This window comes from Drosophila melanogaster, chromosome X (assembly GCF_000001215.4).
Source record: "Drosophila melanogaster chromosome X".
NCBI classification, from domain to species: Eukaryota; Metazoa; Arthropoda; class Insecta; order Diptera; family Drosophilidae; genus Drosophila; species Drosophila melanogaster.
The window spans coordinates 5,366,745-5,389,275 of record NC_004354.4 but is presented as its reverse complement, the minus strand read 5'-3'; the positions used below and the strand labels follow the sequence as shown (position 1 = coordinate 5,389,275).

Genomic DNA, 22,531 nt, shown 5'->3' with positions numbered 1-22,531 from the left:
AAAATTGTACGTTATTCAATACACAAACACACACATATACCAGAAGTTGAGGAAGGTTTTTTAGTACGATATTTTTGTAAAATATTTGTAGTAACTGAACTTATAACAATGCTCATAGAGTTCCAGACTTGTATTCTAAATTTATCGATATCTGTGGACGGGCATTTTACGAAGAAAAAGACAAAGAAGTGTCGCATTGCTGGAGACTTGGAGATCTGGCATATTTTTGGTTTTCTGTGTAGAGCGAAGTGTGTGTTTGTGTGTGTTTGTGTGTGTAAGCGTGTGTTTGGCTTGATTTGGCAGGTACAATTACTATAAAATACTATATATGTATGTGCGGAGCGGGCGTTTTCTGTTCTGTTCTGTTCTCTTCTGTTTTTGTTCTGTATTATTTTCCTTTTTTTTTTCGGGGGCGCCTCAATGGCGGCTAATTTTCTGGGCAACCCCCCCTTTTATTATCATTCATTCTTCTCCGCCTCCTTCTCTTCATATTCTACTACTCCTCTTTGGCTTGCGATGGGTTTTGATTTCTCATATTTTTATGCATGAAAGTTTGCTGTTTGCTGTTGTTGTTGCTGTTTTCTTGTTGATGATGATGTATGTACTTGTTGTTGTAGTTGTTTTAGTTTATTGTTTATCTGGTTATATAATTTCTTTATAGTTTGTATATAGACATATATATATATATGTAGATTTTTTTTGCAACTGTTCTGTTCTGTACTGTTCTATTTTTGCTATTTATTTTCATTTACTTTGTTTTTTTTATGTATTATCGGTATCATAAATGGAGTTTCTGGGAGTCTTTGGTTTTGGTATTTCTTGAAAGGTTTTTTGTTTTGTTTTTGTTAAATTTTTTTTTTTTTGTTTTTTTTTTTTGAGGTTTAGAGGAAATACTTACCACCATGCCGCAGGTGAGGGTGATACCGCGTCCACAGTACGTGTTTGGCACAATGTCGCCGTAGCCGACACACAGAAATGTGATGGCCGTTAGCCACATGGAGTTTAGCAAATTCGCGTGCTCCTCATCGTGGAACCTTTTTTTGTTATGCGGATCGAATCGAATTGAATCGTTTTGGATCGTATCGTTTTATTTTTTGGTTTGTAATTGATCGGCATTGTGGGAATGGGGTACGATTTTCAGTCAGTTCGTTTTATCATTTATGATACGTTTTTTTTTTTTTTTTTGGTTTGATTTAATTGATATTTTAATTGCCGTTTTGATATTTTTCGTTAGCGGTTTAACGTTGTTGCGGTTTTCAGTATACAAAAATATATATAGAGAATTCGGTATTTCAGATGCGTAGTGCGTATTTCGTATGCGTATTCAAGTTGCGGTTGTTTATCGGTTGTTGTTTGGTATTTTTCATATATATATTCGATTTCATACATTTTGTTGGTATTTTTTAAAATTTTTTTTTTTTGCAATTTGTGGATACAGAAGAAGGGTGAGAAGTGGAGTAAACAAATAAACAGATGTGAAATTATGTGAACATTTTTTGTAAAAATCTTTACTATTATTTTTGTTTTGGTTTTGTTTTCCAGAAAAATTAAGAATACAATTTGGTAAATTTTTTTTCATATTTTTAGAAAATTTCCATGTATTTCAAAAAAATACGCATAAGTACCAAAGAAATTAATATAAATTAAATAATTCAATTATAAAACGCAAAAATAAAAAAAAAAAACAAATTCGATAAGGAAACAAAACAAGAAGAAAGTAAGAAATTGAAATTCAGGAGGATAGTAATTTGCTTTATCTTTTTGGAGTGTTTTCATCTTTTTGGACAACGAATTGAAAGTCCTCAATAGAATTTAAGAGCGAGATAGTAAGATAGATTGAAAGGTACAGATAGATAGATAGGTAGATAGATTTTTTGTTAAGGAGGCTGCGGGGTATAATATTGGAATATACAATGACATGAATAATATTGAATAATAATAGTTTGGATAGTAGTTTTGGCAATTCGATTACAACACTTGCTTCGGCATCGGTTCAAAAACTGCTTTCCTCTCATAATAATACTCCTTTATCCTCTTTCTGCTCCTCCTTCTCATTCCTCCGCCTCTTCCTCCTCCTCCTCCTGCACTTTTTCATCTTCTCCACCTCCTTCTGTAGGGGCATGAATGTCTGATTGGAAAGGGGCTTTGGGCATGGGCTTGGGTTTGGGATTTGGGTTCTGTGCTGGGTCTTCCAACTGATAACTCTCGATATGAACGCCACAGATGCACATACTTCGCACTCACACAAAACGGCGCACACTTGTGACTACATGCAAATCGACTAAAATGGCCCAGCAGAGAGAGCTTCCCCGTGATAGCCTGCTGTTCCACCTGAAGAGGCTTGCCACCTGAAGCCCTAGAGATGTGGCCACTAAATGCCGTAGCATGCCTGCCGGCACAGCTCCGTTGGGTGCCGTTTTCGATGGGCGAGTGGGTGGCTGCTTGTGAATGGATGGTATAAGCAATTTGCCAGAGAAAAGTCATAATGAATGCAAAGAGTGCTCGTGCACCGGTAAATGAAATTCGTACTTTGATATTCTAACTATAATTGGCATTGGAAGCCTGAAATCGTTTCTTGCACTTTCCTTAAATGCGCTCAAGGTCACACTGTACACAAAAGTGCGGTGTGACCATTCATTCTGAGAGCTCAAATTTATAATTCACTTACTAAGTGAGCGTGAAAAGAAAAAAATGGAGTTGGTTTTCTCAGTGTATGACCGGTGTTTGTGTGCTCAGTGTTTGTAAATACCCTTTTAATGCTGGGAAAAATCTCGAGATTTCACCTGTTATTTCACAAAAATGTTCAACCTAAATTCCCTGCCCTATAACGAACTCACATAGCTTTGATCCGAGCTGAACAGAGCATGCATGATTGGTTAAGATACATTTTTCAGGGATCTCCAACATTACGCACATACACATACATACAGACACACATACAGACACAGATAGATAATATGAATAAAACAGAAATTAATGTTGGGGCCTCGACAGGACCCGGATAAAAAAAAAAAACACAGATCGGAAAATAAAGTTTTTATGTAATTCAGAACCAATTCTACCAATTTCTACAGAAAAAACATTGAGATACGAATTAATTATGGTATTCGAAACACAATTCAACATCGTTACGATAAATACATATGTATACGTTTTGTTTTGTGTGTTGGTGTTCGATTTCTCGTTTTGAAATTGATGGACATAAATATGCAGGTACTCGTCGTATTTATTTTTCATTTATTTCTCACTGAACTTTTTCAATTGTTCGTTGGCCGGTCCAGTCCTATCGCCATGTGCCAAAAATAATGCCAAGTAATGAAATCGTGGGAAAGGAAAATCAGAAACAAATCGAGCGGAGGATGTGACACGCAAATCAATACGTGTCACTCATCTGAGTCGAAAATGAAATGAAAGTGGGGAATATTTATATGGCACATATAGTAGTGGTAGGATAAGAAGAAGAAGAAGAAGAAGATGAAGAACAAGGAGGAGGAAGGTACGAGTGCTTCTGTCTCTTTTTATCTTCTCTGTTTTTTTACTGTTTTTTTTTTTTTTTGGCTGTGATTGACCGATTTCGAACATGCCTCTGTTTATTTATTTATATTATCTTATGAATCCAACTGCACAGACATGTGAGGATATATTAGCTATAGGAACAACGCAACAATAAGGACGACAACAACAACAGCAGCAACAACAACAACAACTTATGGAGAGGTGTATATGCTTTCGTCACTGACTGAAACACAGCTGTTGGCCCTATCGTTTGGCACTTTCGAGATAGGATCCCTATTTGGATGAGTGGTATTCGTATTCTGTTTTCATGGCTTTGTTTTGGGTTAACACTTGTTTCAATATTATATTTGTTTACATATATATGGATGTTTAGATATGATCTACAGCAATGCAGGCGCAGTACAATCGACAATTTGAGTTTAAAGCTTAATTGATTAAATAAATATGCAATGTAACAACGTTTTTTTGTAATTTTTCTTGTTTTGTTTCGTTTCCCAAAACTAAACAGCAACAACAACAAGAAAAACATAAGGAACGTGGTAAATCCACAAACAAATTTAATTAAAAATATAAAAATTGGAAGAACAACTGAAATATGTAGATCAATGTGAGAGTGAAAGAGAGAAGAGAGAACTTGAAAGAGGACAGAAGCAGGGAGTCCAAAGGGTTAAGTCGAAAGAGAGAGCGAGATCAACGTATGGTGCGCCAATTCAATTACAAAGGGTGTCATCAAACAGGATTTCCCTTGGAAAGTCAAGAAGAATTTACTGAAGAGCAAGTTGAAGTAGAGTAGAGCGAGAGAGAAAGAGCTAGCATACAATGTTGAAACATAAAGATTTAAAGTTTAATAAAGTACACAAAATTTTAAATGGGACTTTACAGGCATAGGGATTAATATGAATGGGATATATGTAAGTTCTAAGCGCGATACAGAGAAGTAAGATGAGCTCTGAGCGAAAGTTTTTGTTTAATTTGCATTAGAGGCATTACAGTGTGGTTGCATTTAAAGTTGAAATGTCGATATCGATAACAATTGCATGCATCATCTTACTTCTCTATAAAGTCACGTTCAATTCTTCGTACTGCCTCTCCAATTCTAAGTGATGTATTTTATATTTTTGAGTTCAACTGTACTAGTGTGTGCGCTTTTTGCTTTGTTGTTGTTGTCCCCTTCCCCTCGATAAGTGCAGGACGACAATCAACTTTCATCGAATATATCGATAAGTTGTCAGTTGTCAGAAAAGGGGAAAAGTACAGGCAAGATAAATGTAAAAAAGCAATCAGCAATCAGGGTTCTTTCTGGGTGGATAGGGGAAGGTGGTAAAAAAAAAACAAGCGAATCCGAATGCCAAATGTAAATAAATTGAAACACATGCAAGCATTATCCATTATCCAATCGTTCGCTACGTGACAGTGACAATTGCATTTCGATTGTTACAGATTCGCATTCGAACTCGTTTCTGTTTTGGTCTTTCGTCGGGGATTTGTTTTTTTTTTTTATATGTGTATGCGGATAAAATGCAAGCTACATGTAAATTCTTTAGCACGTATGAATAAGCAACAATGCACATTCGCTTTATTTTTTTTTTTTTTTTGTTTATCGTGTAAGTTGTAAGCCGTGGCTGTGCTTAAATCCCCATTTTCCCTTTTTTCCGGACTTTAAAATGTGTTCGACAACTTGTTTAATACGGGAGTATAAAAAAAATTACAAATACAACTTGTGACGAAGATGCTTTAGTTTTCGAGCTTTTGGGTTTCTTGAAATAGACATTACGTAATGCTTGGCACATATATTATGTACATACATACATTGATATTAAATACATAGTTATGTCAAAGTATTAGTGGCAAACACATTGAATCAGAACGGTTAACGGAAATGGCGTTCAGAGAAAAACTTATGAAAAGTACGGATAACGCAAAACGGAGTACGGATTAGGAAAAAAAAAAACGATAAAATCGAAAACAAACCAAACCAATTAACCATTGAGACCAAAACGAAACAAAAACATAAGTACAATCAAAAATAAAAATGGTAAATAAAAAGGAAAATCAAAATCTCTACAAGAAGAAATATCATATCATAAATTCAATAATAGAATAAAGCCATTACCTTTCGCACTGACGCAGCGTCCACGATGCGATGATCCACAGCGAGACCATGAAGACCAATAGAACCGTTCCCGGACATATTGTCATTAGAGTTTTTAAAACGAATCTGTAATGGAGAAGTAAATGAGGGGATTTAAATTACATTACATTACATTACATTATCGCAAGATGCGCACAGGGTGACCGAAGCTATATTTGAAACACAGTGTGACCGTGACCGTTTCAGAAGAAACGAATGTTTCACATTTTTGAATTGAATTGAACTCACCTTGTGTTAAAATTAATCCTATTGAGAGCGCCAATGCTCCGTGATGATGCATCTGTGAATAGCTTTGAATGCAGCAGCATTACGCGGCAGATTAAATATAATCGAAGGAACATAGGTAATGATAAAGCTACGTCATATGGCACCATTTCGGTGCCAATTGTTTTATTCTTATTGGCCAATTTCGTCGTCCACTGGAAATAGTATTCGCCAGGAATTGGATGTATAGCGCATATAAAAAGTTCTAACCCTATTTGACTAATTCGTTGCCATGTCATTGCGATCCTCCAATCGTCAGCGCAGTTATCTATCATGAATAACTACGGTTTTCGATTTCGATTGGAATTATAGTCGCATTTCGATATAGATACATGGTGTATAGATATACGTTTATTAAGTTCGTTGGTTTGTTGGTGTGTGCCAAAAAGAAAAAGAAACGAGAAGGGAAGAAAAAGGAGAACACGTATATAATTTATTAATTATAATTGGAGATTTATTGATTGGTTTTTGGTTTTTTTTTGCGACTAAACAAAAATGAATTACACTCAAATATACGAGCATGAATTATTTGACAAGTACAACGTCAATGGTGTGTATGTGTTGGTGTGGGTGTGGGTGTGGGTGTGGGTGTGGGTGTGGGTGTGGGTGTGGGTGTGGGTGTGGGTGTGGGTGTGGGTGTGGGTGTGGGTGTGGGTGTGAGTGAGCGGATGTCGAGTGTGTGTGCCTACATGTGTATGTATATATATGTGTGTGTTAATGGTTTCTGTTTTAGTGGTGGAAGCAATTCCTGAGTCAAGTTCAAGTATCGTAAGCTTTGGAATCTCCTCTGAAATTCATTTCGTGTCTTATGTTTTATTTCTTGTTCATTAGTTGGTGTAAGTATAGATGTAGGTGTATGTGTGCTTTGGTGCATGTGTGAGTGCAAGTACTTACTAGAAAGCAGCGTGCGTGTTTTCGTGTAATTAGCACATTTCACTCGATATCGTTCTCGTTTTCTTGGTTGCTGTTTTACCTTTATCCTTTTTCCTTACTTTCTCGTTATCAAATCAATTTTTATAAAGTTCAATGTTACCCCACACTGGATTTAGTTGGTGGTAAGAATCCCAACCCTAACCGGCATTAATCTTAAATTCGCAGTGCAATTAGGCCATAGATATGCATTAAACAACTATAAATATCACAACATCTAGGCAGAGTAGAAATGGCAAAATATCATATTTATCGATGCTTTCACAGTTGGATCGATAATATCGATAAATCTTGATATTTTCCCATTCCAAATGCATTGGCTATTCGCACAACAATCTAAATGATGTGCATTTTTCCTTTTGTTGAGAAAAGGCATGGTCTTCTGATTTTAGTGTCTTTCGTTTTTAATTGCATATGAGCCATTCGCAAGTTAAGCCGACTGATTAATTGATTATCGATTTGCGACAAGGTCTTTTGGGAAGGTCTCACCTAGCTCACATTTACAAAGTCCTGTGTTCTCTCTTTGGTTTGGCCAAACTCTGATGTTTTTGCCTCTAATTTTGGTGATAGATGGGTTTGATGTTTGATAGTACACATATATCGATTAATATATATATATTTAGTGTCGACTTAGCAATGGGAATGCTCATATGTATGCGGGTATGCTTGTATGTATGCTGTGCACATGTCCATCTATGTATTATATGCAAGCCGATTGGAAAGAAACGTTTCTAACATGATATACGGAATATTTTTTGTATATTCACTTCACAATAAACATAAAGAGTAAGGATTAAACAACTTGTTAATGAAAGTATTTAAGTCATGTAAGTTATCATTTAACGTTCCAAGACCAAAGAAAAACCATTCTCAAAAGATTTTTTGTTAAGATATTCAAGTTAGTTTGAAATTAGGATAAGGCATTTAAATAACCACCGTACGCTTAAACATTTCCACAATCGATTCGCACATAGCCAGTGTTTACTGTGTACTGTATTCTGCACTGTACTGCAAGACAAGGTGAGATTGCGGTTGGGTGGTTTGGGTGGTTTCTTGGGTGCAAAGCTAAGCCACAATTTTCGCTATATAACAGCCAAGCGGTTGCCTTTGATCTTGGATGGCGTGTGACAGTAATATTTGTATTTGTAACTGCACTTTTTGTTTTTAGTTTCATACAAAAAAAAAAAAAATACGCAAAAAAATTGTATATATACACTAGACACGATACAGACGCGATTCAGCTAAACATCGACTTTAAGTTTGCATTGTTGCTGCTTTTTTGGCTTCGGTATGCAATTTTGGATATATATATAGTATATATAGGTATATATAGATATAACCAATCTAAGTACGATCTATGGATTGTCTACTCTAGGCATGTTTTGTTGGTTCGGTTTTCGGGTTTTTAGTTTTTGGTTTTTGGTTACTGTTTTTTTTGTTTTTGATTTGAGTTGGTTTTGGTATTGGTTTTGGTTGCTTCCGTATATGGTACATAACACTATGCATGGATTGACTTGGATTTACTCACAAATATTGAAGTATGTATGGTAGATATTATAATAAGTATTACTTACTGAATTCTGCAAAGCATAATGGAAGGTAATTACATATTAAAATTTTACTCTTAAATGTCAACATTAATTTGGGGGGGTAAACATTGATTCGGAGTTATTATTATAATAGAGAGAGAGAGAGAACAAATTGTGTGAAGAGAATACGAATTATGAGATTTCTGAGGGGGGGTTATTTGTATATAAATATATTTATATATATATATATATTGAAAGTATATCAGCTGACTGACTGGTTTGATTGATTGACTGGTTGATTGACGACTGGTTTGGTTGATTGATTGACTGAATGACCTGGCTTGATTGAATCATGGGCATGGAAATGGTTAAATGCAGTTGTGAGCGTTTTGGGTTTTGGGTTTATATTTTGTGGTTTTTTTCTATTTTATTTCGATTGCGATAAGGCGGCTGATTTGCGGACTGTCATATCGTGTTAGCCATATCGAGTTACCGATATGGGAGACATTAATTACCAATCCAAATTCGATCACTGAACACAGGACTTTGTCCCTACATTTGAATATTTGAGTTCTAGTCGATGAAACTAACGAAAGTTCAGGGCTTTCGAGTATCTTCCACTTCTCTTCGGTTTTATACGCGTATGTTGCTAATAGATAATATTGTTATCAATCATGTTGTAGTATATAATTATGTTTTGTATTTATGTTTTAAGATATAATCAATAGAATTACGAACTAGTCAAATAGATGCTCCCATGCTGTCTACGTATTTCTAAGTTCCAAAAGAACGAGCCCCAACCGATAAAATTTGCAAATCGATTGGGGTTTTGTTCTCTATTGCTAAATATAAATGTATTTAACTCATGCCAACAATAAATTTCAACACATGTCTTAACTAATTTATTGGAATTTCGTGGATTGTTTTTGTAAGGTAAACGAAACGAGAAAAGTAAGGCGAAACCAATAAGTTGAAGAAGAGGAAGTAGAAGTGGAAATTGTATAGATTATTTATAAGTATATGTCTTTATATATATATATATAAATATATATATATAAGAATCATATATATATATATATGTGGATCATATATATCAAAATATTTGAGCAAATTAAACAAATTATAGTGCTGTACATGCAACTGGTATTTGAAGCGCATATTGGAGGTAAACGAGTACGAAACGATTTTGGTATGGAATGGAAATAGTTTTGTTAATATTTCCGGTCTATATCATGTTTTCGGGATTTGCGTTAAATGGAAATGATACCAAAGGAAAACGAATGCTAAAACAGGGCAACATGTGGATTGTCAATAAACAAAAAGTAATTAATATTATGAATTTTAATCATAGTTGTAGTTAGGTTTTTAGGTTTACGAAAAATGGGCTTAATTGGATTTTCTTTTAAAATGAAATTCAAAAGCGAATAATTGGAATAAAAATACAACTTTTGGTGAGTATATTGATTGTGGTGGTCAAGGTGAATTGGGTGAATGAGAATGGTTAGCTTTATGTACAGTGTTTCAGCTTTCATAATTTCATTACTTCAGTTTCTTGGAGGTGGAATGAAACTCTCTTCATATTCTTGTACAGGAACTAGATGTCAGATGTCCAGAGAAATGGCGAAATGGAACGAGGTATACGGGGTACGTGGGAAGGTTGGGTTGGTGGGAATGAACGAATGGGAAACGGAACCGGAAACGGGTTGTCACACTTTCAAACACACTTACACCAACTTTCAACACACATGCACTCTCTATATCGCCCTTCCATACACTGGCTCACGCGCCCAATATGCGGGAAACACAGTGAAAGTAAAAGTAAAAACAATGGAAAGTTAATCGAAATCATAATCAGATACATGAAATCGTTTTCAACAGCAAACGAACAAACAAACAAACAAACAAACAATCTAACTAACAAACATACAAACAAACCGAGATGGCGATGATGATGACTGGTGGTGGCCAAAGGATTTCGAGGGGTTAGCATGACCATATAGGGGCATTTTCGGATTGGGATTTATCGGGGGCTCTAACGGTATTATGGTGACAGTGAGCGAGAATGACGACGGCAACGTTAAACAGTTAACGATGACGACCATCAGCAAGAACATCAATAACATCTGGAAGAGAAGAATACAATTTGCACTCACTCTCACCTGCACTTCCAAAGCATGGTAAGCTACTATAAGTCCTAAAAGAATCACAGTCGAAACAGATATTAAGGTTTTTAACGCTGTCGAGTAGAACGATGCCTAAAAATGGAGTTAAAATATAGAAATGCATTTAACAAATTAGTCCTGGGTCGCTTATCTTTTGTTTAGTGTTGAATAATAAATAACATTAAGATGTAGAACTCTCACCTTTGTGTAGACACCGGCACTGCTCAGTTCGTTTTCGATAACCATCACGATGATCCCGAACATGCCCATGACCAGGGCGTAATCGCTGATCCGTTTGCGCTTCTCGAAGAGGGCTTTCCTCTTTCCCAGGCGATAGCCCACATTGGGTTTGTGTTTGGCCGAGTTTGTTGATGGCTTCCTGGACGTATTGCCGCCAGTAAGAGCACGTTCTTCCATATACCTGCCGGGTTATTCGAGTTCAATCATATGGACATTGGCTGCTCCAGAGCCCACACTCACTAACACATAACCATGCCCTGCCCCATCAACACTCTCCATTCATTCCACTCCCATCTGGGATATCCATTCTGTTGTGCTACATACCACTACACTACCAATAAATCGATGGTTAGCTACTTTAATTAAAGGACGTGTTGGGTATATAATTATAGTGCTTGACACTATATTCTATTCTATTCCATATGGATAGATGGTTGGTTGTGTTGTTAAAAACATTGTCCAAATTGATGTAGTTCGATTTGTATAAATATTACACAAGGCACTATTTTTCCATTTGGTTATTTTTTTTGTTTTGATTTAATCTCATGTTGATGCTTTGACTGCATTTTCACACCTTGTTTATTTTCTTTGATGCCGTGATTTTTCATTTATTTTTCCAACGTTTTTACCATTCATTAGATGTGTGTGTATAGAATGTTTAAACGTGTCCGTCCAGTTAAGCTATTTTAATTCCCTGCCATGAATGATGCTATTTAGGGATTGAAATCAAAAGCTACTTGTGATGGTCCATTTATTTATTTTTAGTCTACTAATGAGCCTGGTTTACTAATTGGTATGCGCTTGATGTCATTTACATTGAATTTTAAGAATGAGAATATGCTATAGTTAAGCTAATTTCGAGATGGGGAAAACAATGTTGCTGATTGAGCAGGAACTAATTATTATTATCGTTTACCTTTCGGCACTTTTCAGCGTGCTTTATCATAATTTGCCTTAAGCCTGTCTTTCGCATCATATTTGTGATTAGTTTTTTTTTGTGTTCCTTGAATGAAATATCCCTAATTCCGTGCTAAATAAATAAAAGCGTAACAAAGGGATTTGCTCCAAGGTCCTGATCCATTTTCGCACTAATTTTCACAGGTTTTCACTCCCCCTCCCCCCTTAATTGCTTTCCACAGATCGCTGACTAATGCTTCGAGTGGCTGACGCTGTCGAGATTTCACGTGGCACTATCGGGGTATCCGGGGGTTAAGTCAACCCAACTCAAGGGAACTCAACTCGAGCGGATCCAACTCAGATCCGTTCAACTCTAGTCGGCACCTTAATAAATCTTGCAGCCTGAATGACAGATTTGTGTGTTTTCGCTTTGCTCCGGCTTTCCTAAATGTGTCATATCAATTTGTATCTTATAGATACACAGCAACCGATGACAAGGAGGAAGGAGCAGAAGGTTGGGGGTAAGCCCCAGCTCTTTCGATGAGCCAAAGATGGCCAATAAAAATTTTGCTGACAAATGAAAACATACACACAGCTGGCTTTCCTCGTTTTCGATGCCCATATAGCCACATTCACATTCACATTCACAATCGCAGTCCATAGCCATATATCCAATCCCCCGTCTTTTTGCTGGCCCCCCTCTATAAAGTGCTGAACTGTGCCAAATTGCCAACGTGATTGCAGGAAAATATCTTGCCATCCATGACATTCATTGAGATTTATGTTGGCCCCAGGACGGCAGGACCATCGCAGAATCCATTCGTGAGCGGAATTCACTTTAGAGTGCTTAAATTGAATCGCGTGGACTCTGCTCAAGCACTCCCCAATGAATATTACCCGGACATTTGCCCCATTTCCATTTTTGCCCTCGCCAAATCATCATTGCCGGGGTCACTTGTCCTGCCATTGACAGCTAATTACTGTCCCCGGGCCATCCATCAGTCAATGATTTGCGCACAGTTACGGTTATCGTTATCGCCCACTTCGGTGGCATTCCATTCGGTGGCACTACACCTTCTCTATGCGGCACACACTGAGCGAAAATAGAATTCGCTATTCTAATTTATATTCATTCCATCTATATCAAATGCATATCACTTCTGTATGTTTGTACAAACGTATAGCGTTTTCTTTTACATCGCATTGCTTTCCTTGGGTATGGAAAGGGTGCAACAAATCAGTTTGGATACGAACTCTAGATGGAGTTGGAGCTGTTTGAATGGGCGTGGTTTCGTGGATTGGGGGGAGCTGGGGGCTGGGGGCTATATGCTAATGAATGCACGCTGCTGTGGATACGTACTCTACTGGCGGTTCGGATCGGGCTATACATACATTTCATACCTAGGGTAGTCTGAGTGGATACCCACTAGTGCCTCGGCCGCTTCTTCGTTGCATCCAGATGAGATCTGTTCCCGGTTCGCAATGGAAGGTGTTTTCATCGAGCCAGGAATTGAGAGTGTCGACGCCGGTTTGCGGAGCTAAAATGTATATATTTTAACTATTAGACCATTATCAATAGATTGAATTTCAATAAGTAATCAAACGGTGTTTGTGTCTGGACTGCTTGAGTGCTTGAGTGCTTAAGCGACTAGCATTTGGTGAATAGCTATGCAAATTAAATCGCATTCATATACTTTACCATCCGTTCGTTTGTATTTTGCAACTTATTTAAATATACGCTTAATGCATTTAGTTTGTGTATTCCATTTTAAAGTTAGTCATAAAAGGCTTTAGCACATAGCATTCTTTATGGCTTTCATTTCAAAAGCTGTAGTAGTTCTCTTTATGGTTTTCATTTAAAATCCTCCCGTTGTCTTTCCCATGGAATAACAAATTACACTTATGAATATCTCCAATTTGGTTTCCCCACTACCGTTTATATACGTCGTGGCAAAGAAATAGACTCATCTTCCTGCGAAAGCGTTCTTTATCCTCCGGAATGACGACATCATCACATGCCACATGGCTATCTCTTTGCCTGGTTTCCATCTAGATTCTTGATTCGGTGTAAATCCAATTATTTTCGTCTAACCAAAATTAGACGAAAAAAGCACGAGATGATACCCGGATTTCAAAAGGGCGGATGGGAAATAAAAAGAAATCCACTTGGTTTTTGCTCTATCTTTATCTGGCCAAAAGATAGAGTTTTGCGTGAAAACAAAAACCCAAGGAGCTCCACTTCATGTTTCCCTCTATATATATATATATATACATATGTATGTATGTACATACATACATACATGGCGCTCTAATGGGCGAGAAAAGTGAAAAGGAAAAAGCGGCGTGTGTGTACAATTTGGTCTTCATATTTAAATGAAAACTAAAAGATAAGTAATCTGCTTTCCTACTTGTCCTTCAATATGGGTGCGGTTTTGCATATGCTGTGCTGGCCCGAAAGAGAGAGAAAGTTAAAAGAAAGTAGTAAAAGTCGTAAACTAGACACACTCACACACAAAAGGACAGAGTAAGAGAATGAGAGAGAGAAAGAGAGAGAGAGAGAGCAAGTGGGGGAGCCACTGTGGACTGCCTAAAATTGAGCTCGAAAACAAAATTTCTGTTCTCCTCTGGCTCATTTTTTTTTTTTTGTTTTCTTTTTTTTTCTACTTGAATTTAAGCTTCCTCCGCCGTCCCACTGCTCACTCAGTTGCTAAATCCAAATATTTGTTTATAAAGAACAGCTCAGTCCCCCTCATTTCGCCCATGAAAAAGGCACCTACTCTGTGGGAAAAAAAAGACTACGTGACTGGGCGACAAGGCTCCAGCTTAACTTGTACTTCACTTACGGGATCTTGGGAGAAAAAAGGCATTAACGAAAAAAAATATATATATAAAAAAAAAAAATTGGCACAAATGCTGGAGAAGCGCGTCAGTTGGAGAAAGCAAGTAAACAGAGTGCCAAGTGCATAGAATTATTATTAATTTCACTTTCTGAAAATCTCTCAATTTTCGCTTGAAATTAAACTTTGTTGCAGTCTTTTCTCGATAATTGCTCAATTAGGTTATGCACTGAAAAGAAAATGTATTCTTGCAGAAATGTGCAGGGTCACACTACAAAAGTAAAGTGTGAACATGCACAACGCGTTTTGTCGTTTTTAAGTCACATATTCGAATTCTTTTTCTGAAGGATTGAAAGTCTTTCTCTCCATGTGTTTTCTTTCTCCCATATGACCGCATGCATATAAATTTGTCTATTTGACAGTCATATATTATCATTTCCAGAAGAAAAGGAAACAAGAAAGTCTTCTTTCTCCCACCAGAGCACACACACACACATATAAATTTGTCTATTTGCAAGTGCAGAGTGCTGTCGCTTTGAACGGCTAAAGCCATAATCAGTTTTTGGCTTTCGCAGTTTGTCAGCTGCTCGGTGAAAGCCAGCCACTCCCCTGTAATGAAAGCTCCCTGCCTTCATATCCCTCGCTCTCTCTCTGTCCTCTTCGCACTGACAGTGTGCCTGTATCTGTGTTTGCCCCCAACCTGCGTGCATGTGTGCGTGTGTGTGTGTGAATTGGTTTATGCTAAGTAGATTTGCTTGAATGTGGCTCCGGCTCCTCGTGCAGTTGTGTTACTTGTGTCACTGTTTAAGCCAGCTGAAGGGAGATGAGTCAAAGTTGTCCGACTTGACTGGGATTTCCTGAGGACTGGTCTACAGCGAAGTACAGTGGGCGATCATGTGGATAATTTGACAGATTCGTGGGCGTGGATGGGTTGCCCTTTAACCCCGGAAGTGCTATCGTTATTGAGTGAAACGACAAATCGGTGTGCAAATCTCGGTGTTCTTATTCGATTGAATGCCTGTCAAAGGTTACGAGCTGTACATATAAAGATCTCCTAGTTCGTGATAATATCTTTGCTTTTCATTAGGATGGCTTGTTTATAATAAGGTCTTGTATGGACTAAAGTAAAGCATACTTATTGGGGTAGTAGTTAGTAGTTTTTATAAATGTAAATATATTCGTTGCATTGACCTAACATGAACAACAGATTATTGAAAGTGTAGGCCCAGTGTGTGCCAAAGTTGAGAGGCACTGGAAATTCCTTGAGCCTCTTCAAGGACATTTCCTAATTCTTGCCAGTAAACACGACTCAAAACACGTTTCCCAGCCCTCGCCTTCACAATCAGCATTTATCCGAAACATTCGCAACCAAAATCAGGGAGACCCAAATGGAGAATGCCAAAAAAGAAGGGGGGGAATGCCATGTAGACACTGAGTATCCGATTGTCGTTGCCACAATTGTTTGTTATCGTTTGTTTGTTGCGTGCTGGCCGGCCACCCACTTTCTCGGTGCCCAAAACCCCAACTCTTAACTCCCAACCACCAGCCAAACCTCCAAAAAAAAAAAAAAAGCCGCACACACGCACAATTTCGGGACACACGCAACGAGGGGGGTGGCGATGGGCGGTAGACCGCTTTCTGGGTGGAAGGGGCACACACGAGACCAACGTCAACATCAACATCAACGCCTACTTGTCAGCAAAGGGTGTGGATATTTGGGGGGTGGCCAGCGAGGTCCTGCTTTGGCCCCGTCCACACATACATATGCAAAAAGGGCAACGGAAAAGGAGGGAAAATCTATTTTTCGGCAGATGCGTGAACATTTGTATGTCAGTGTGTGTATTTTGCTCGTGAGAACAGCAACGAAATAAAAAAGAAACAATATATACATATATATTTATATATATATATGTGTATAAAGACAAAACAAATTGCGCATATTCTAGGACATCTAATGTCAATGATGTTAATTGGATTTCTTAATTAAGTTGAAAAGCGAAACGGGAGGAGGAAAACCCCAAGAAAAAAAAAATAAAACGGTAAGGAGCAGATTAAATAAATGCCCCAAAGGAAGTCATTTAACTTGAAAATGTTGCAAGTTCTGGAGCGAGAAAATAAGCTCTTTTGAGTGCCTCACAGTTGCGCGACCATTGGGCATAAATTAAACGACGAGAAACGCATTTAGTGAAGTGGAGTGAAATGAAAAGCCATCGAAGAATAAAATAGCAGGAAAATTCAATTTACACGGAATTTCAAATGCGGAATGTTATGAATAGGATAACTTATAAAACGTTGATGGCATTTCAACAATACCGAAAAACATATTATTCGCCACTCGTGGAATTCAATTAAATCTATTGGAATTGCCCAAAATTCATGTGTGCCTAAACAAAACATAATCAAATTTTAAAATCTATACAATCAAATATTGTGGCCACTAAATAAAATTAGCCGAGGGCCAAATGAACATGAGGTTAGTGCAGCCGAAATGGACAACATGACAACCTATTTTGAACATTTCTTGTTGATTTTTTTTTGTTTCATAATACATTTAATAAATATTTAGAAAATCTCCATTAAGCCATTTCCATAGCCAACATTTAAGTGACACTTTTGTGTGCGTGCTTCACACACTTTAAACCAACTAACTACATAAACGTAAATTCCTGATAAATTGGCATTTAAGTCTTTGTCAACTAAGTTTACAAACAGTGGAATTAACGGGTTGCAAAGTTTTTGGCAAGAGTGTAATTTTGTTGGGTAATTTTGCGTCTTTTGCGGCAAACTTTTGTTTGTTGTTTGAAGTACTTGGTTAAGTAATTTCGATTGGTGCCCAACCCCATGTTGGCCCCAATTTTATCTGTCTTCTAGTTTTTTTTTGTTTTTCACCCCCCTTCGCTTTTGTTGTTGTTGTTTTTGTCCTCTGGCCGATCACGCACACAAAAGAGATGGGTTGTTGCCATTGGCATTTAGCCGTTGCCACGCCCCGAAATTATTTCTCACCTGCGTTCTCACCTCTAACCAAATTAACATACTCATTGCCGACACAGAGTTTATGAGCTTCGCATGGACACGCATACTTTGCCAGCTAACAGGGCTAACACACACACACACACACACACACGCATGTGCAGCGAAAGGAAATTGGTGGAAATTATCGAGTTTCCTATACAAAACGCGGCCAGCACGCAAAAAGGAAACGAAACTAGGAGAGAAAATACGAAACAAGCGACGAAATTGGTAACGACTGGTTGGAAAATCCAGGGTGAAGAGGTCCTGAAGTCGGAGTTAACGATGACGATTAGGCTCAGCCTCATGTGTGTGTGTGTATGTGAGTCTGCGTGTGTGTGTGTGTGTGTGGGCTCGTGAGAGTTTTCCCCTCGCTTTTCGGTTTGCCTGGGTTTCCGTTTTCGCTTTCCCCCCCACTCTGCTAACTCATTGTTGCCTAATAAATTTAGCGTAATTCACATTACATTAAGGTTACGTTTTCTTTTCCTCGCCAGGAAATTTACCCGCCCCTCTCTGCCCCGTTCCCCGCACCAACCCTAACCACTCCACATCCATCTCCAATCTGTGCCAGCCGGAGTGCAGGAAATATATAATGAAGTGTTCGCTTTGTTGGAGCTTAATTAGGCGGATAAGTAATATTTTTGCCCTGCCCTGCAGCGCACCCTCAGAAATTTTTACAGCACAAGGAAAGCGAGTTTCTGATTCGATTAAAAAAAAAAAAAAGAAAGCATATGAAATGAGTTATACAGCAATCCTTCCCAGTTATTTTAATTAATAGGAACTTTTTATGTTTAGCAGAGAAATAATTGCAGGGATTATTTAATATGCTGAATATAAGTAATCACCTAAAGTAGAGCAAGAACGACACGTTTCTCTCAGTGCAATTGTATGTGTGTTGTGTATTTGGGACCTAAAAACTTTGAATTACTCAATTAGTTCACCCTGAGTGCACAATTTGGTCAGTTGATGGAATGGGGGGGTTTCCCCCATTTCTGTAACATTTCTTTTCTTCTGCCTCATATTTTTTTTTTTTTTTTGGGAGTGAATGCGGTTAGTTTGTAAGTTGCCCTTTCATCACTAATCAAATCGGTTCCATTCGCCGCCGTTCCTTTAGATCTGCTAGCGAAGATTGATAGCCGACTCGCATCTACAAGAAGCCCCAATCAGGGGGCGTGGCCGATGGGGGGGGGCGGTGAAGGGGTGAGCACTGAGGCTGGAGCGTGCCAAAGCGGCGCATTCAGTTAATATAATAATGATAACTCGACAATGACAGGGAGACGTCTTCGAGCGAAAACCCTACACGGCGCCTCGAATGTGACTAATGTCAATGGGCGGGGCGTGTCACCAGGCCGCTAAGTACATCATGTACAATACATACATACATGTAAGTGTAATGGACAAGGTGTTAGTTGGTCTTTGCATGTTGCAGGTTCTTATGATCGAAAATCAATATATCTAACCCTATTGTCACCGAACACACACACACACACACACACACACACACTCACACCGCACACAGTCCATTGAAATTCGAAAAGACAAACGCAAGAATCGTTAGGTGACTCAAGTAGCAGCGTGATGGGGTTGTTGGGAAAGCCACGGAATAATAATGCAAATTGTTGAGGAATTGAAAATTGTTTACTTTCGACTTGTGACACACATTATGAAACGACTGCCAAAGGAACAAATTAAAAATGTTAGGCAAACAAACAGAGAAAGTCGGCAACAAGCTAAGGGTAAACAAATGGGCCACACAAATGACTAAGCGATCAACTAGACTCTTTAAGGACTAATACCTAAACTATACAGCTATCGTTTGACCCCATATCTCCAGTGTCGCTTAATAATATCTTAGGTAGTTGAATGTGATTAAATGATTCAAAAAGCATTCAAGCAAACGCTTATTTATTCGCTCAGTGCATGCCAAATGGGGGCGGGCGAATGCCTAACCAAATAATTAATAAACAAACGATACCAAATAGACAGAGCCATTCGCGTGGCCTTGACTCGAATGCTTTCACTCTTGGATGAGCCGCGGAAGGGCGAAAGGTATTGTATTTCGCATTTGATGGCACCGCCAATGTCCGAAAGGGGTAGGGGTTTATGGGTGCCGGAGTTGGGCCAACTAGAACAGCTAGACTAGGGCTAGCTGAAGGTTAGACCCAGTTAGGCTCGCATGCTTGCTCAATTATCCAGAGGGAAATGGTCAAATGCAAATAGCAGGTGGCCTAACGAGCCAAATGGTTAGGAGGAGTTTGGGGCAGCGGAGGGACGGGCAATTTAGTTTCATTTACAATGATTTCCTTCCGCCATAATGACAAACTGACCCACCATACATGCGAGTTAGTTCGATTTGATTCGATACGATTCGATGCGATGCGATTTCATTCGATTCGATTCGATTCGATTGGATTGGAATTGAAGTTCAATTTACTGTTGATTTTACTTCAGTGTGCATGCTTTTTATTTATTTTTCTTAGTTTTTTTTATTTTCACGACCAGCCAATATGGCGGTCATGGCCACGTGCGGCTTCCGTTGCCCAGTGCGAAAACAATAACAAAACTTTCAGCTCACACACGTGGGAGCAGGTAAGTGTGTAATAAGGTTGGGATTTTCACAAAAAGAAAGGGAAACATTTAACTGGCATTTGGGGAGAAGCAGTCAGGGAAAACAGAACTGGCATCCATCTCGGGCACGTGTCTCTCAACGTTTTCATATACACATTTAGCATACAGCATACACTGCAGGAAACAACAATGGCATGGTCCAAATAGCTTAGAAAAAAAGAGAGTGGAGCCCAAATGTCCTTTTATGCCATAGCTGCGCGCCAGGAAGGGATTTTACCAAATTCCTGCGTCAAAAGACCCGAAAAACACGAGTCAAACCCGTTTATTTTAACCTTATATTTCAAAGAATTTGTATGTATGCATAGAACACACTACGAAAAAACATATTTCTACTTTAATATGTTCTTTAAATCTAAATTTGTGACGAATCGGTTGAACTAAAAATATGAATACTTTTTTAATTCCGTAAAATTGTAAACATGTTTTAAACCCTAAGATACAAAATCACGATTATATTCCTCTGTGTATGTGCGTTTGTGTGCGCTGAGGCATGGAAATTTAATCCCTTAAAGAAATTTTCCTCAGCCCGGAAATTTTCGCGCTGCGGATTTGTTTATGCGTGTACCCATAACGCGAACGTTCGGAAGGCGAATTTGTTAATTGAATTTTTCCTTTTTTATTTTTTATTTTTTATTTTCATTTTTGTTTTGTTGCGATTTTCGTATATTCCACCTTCAATTGTAAGGCACCGCGCGTCCGAGGCCTATATAATCCCAGCAACAGCAGAGACGTACCTAAACCCTCGACCAAATCCCATTTCAAGTGAGTTTAAGGTCTTAGGGCCAAGTCTGATTGAGTAACTTAATAATTCAGAATTGTTTGCAGCCAGTGGGCCTCATTGGGATTTGCATCTTTTAAAGGCGGCAAACGTGGACCCATGCGGCGTATGCGTTATCTTTCGAGAGCCAGCCGCCCACTTGGCCACGCCCGCCTAATAATAACAACAATAACAGCGGCGAACGTTGGCAACATGACGTATACGCAATAACCGACATTCATCCGCCCCGTTGCCATTTATTTTTTTCTTATTTTCCGTTTTCCGTCTTTTTTTTTCATTTTGTTGTTGTTGTTTTTTTTTTGTCTTGTCTTCTGTCTTTCTCGTCTTGTTTTATTGTAGATTATTTGGAGTTTTTCACGTTTCGCTGCTCATTGCGTTTGCTTGGCCGCTTCGATGCTCTTATCTTGGCCATTGTTATTACATCCACGGCCTTACATAACAACCGCCGAGCCACCCACACACAGTGCCACTTGCGGTTTATCAAACGTAGCGAGTTGCATAAGATTGCCACTGCCAGGGACATTGGCAGACGAAAAAATTGGGATTCTTTTTGCTTGCTCTCCTTGTTTTTGGCCAAAACTGTCAGCCGGCCAAAGGATAAGTCTAACACACACGCACACACATACACCCACAATCGCACCAGAAACACGCAGCGCTGGCATGTGACAAAGTCACAAAAAGGGAGTGAGAGCAGGAGCAGAGGAAATGTCAATCAACAAGCCGGAACTGAAACTAAATGCAACCGGCTTGGAATTTCTACACCATCGAAAACAGCAACAGAAAATGTCATAAGAACCAGGAGAAAAACAAGATGAAAATGAGACAAAAAAAGAAAAACAAGCAGAGAAAATGCCACGAGAAATCGCAGAGAAAAACTGGGACAAAATAAAGCATCTAGACGGTGGACAATCAGTTAAGACATGGCCAGGTGCTGCCAGTTAAATGGGTTGACTTGAGCCAGTCTCCAAGGACTATGACTAGGATAACTCAACTTGAAGTGTGCCGAGAGGACGAAAAATACAAAAAAAAAAAAAAAACAAAAAAGGGAAGAAGAAAGGGCCGAAATAGCGACAGAATGAGAACGAAAGCTGCAGAAAGTATGGCCGAAAATGTGTCGTAACTCTTAGCCGGAATGCTGAAGAGATATGACAGCGACTGGCTGACTTTCCCAACCAGAGACAGTAATTATATTAATATTATCCCTCTTACTTTTACTTTGAAATTTACACAAGATATTCTTTGGCGTTGTTTTTATACAGTCCAATATATATACATATATATATTGGTCGCTTAATGATGGACTTTACTCCAACTTGTGTACTCCATCTGCCTTTCATAAAATATTCAAGGCGCAAAAAAGTTTATGGTTGAACCAAAAAAGTTTGAATCACTCTTTGAGCTTCTTTCTTTAGCGCCCCTTACTCGCATATTGCAATTTATGTATATATTTATATATCGTTGCTTGTCCACACACATATGCGGAAAAATCATAAATATCGCCTACTCTTCGTTTCAAAGTTTTCCCTCTTTTCCTGATTATTTTCGTGTGTGTGTGTTTTTTTTTTCTTTTTGCAACGCCGAGTAGCGGG

At 38.4% G+C, this 22,531-nt stretch overlaps 1 protein-coding gene across 14 annotated transcripts in view; it reads right to left on the bottom strand.

The window, feature by feature from the left end:
• The window catches only part of SK (small conductance calcium-activated potassium channel), a gene marked incomplete at its 5' end in the record, with an annotated part of 64,903 nt that overhangs the window by 15,863 nt on the left and 26,509 nt on the right, over positions 1–22,531 (bottom strand). For 7 of the 14 annotated variants that reach the window (NM_167029.3, NM_001297960.1, NM_167031.3 and 4 more), the window contains 6 exons: positions 899–1,034; positions 5,630–5,734; positions 5,897–6,213; positions 10,551–10,646; positions 10,755–10,974; positions 13,083–13,228. In NM_167029.3, the coding sequence (NP_726986.3) occupies positions 899–1,034; positions 5,630–5,734; positions 5,897–6,213; positions 10,551–10,646; positions 10,755–10,974; positions 13,083–13,228 (1,020 nt within the window). Of the gene's footprint in view, positions 1–898; positions 1,035–5,629; positions 5,735–5,896; positions 6,214–10,544; positions 10,647–10,754; positions 10,975–13,082; positions 13,229–22,531 lie in introns of all 14 variants that reach the window. The other 7 variants (NM_001272324.2, NM_001272323.2, NM_001297958.1 and 4 more) reach the window with 3 other exon arrangements.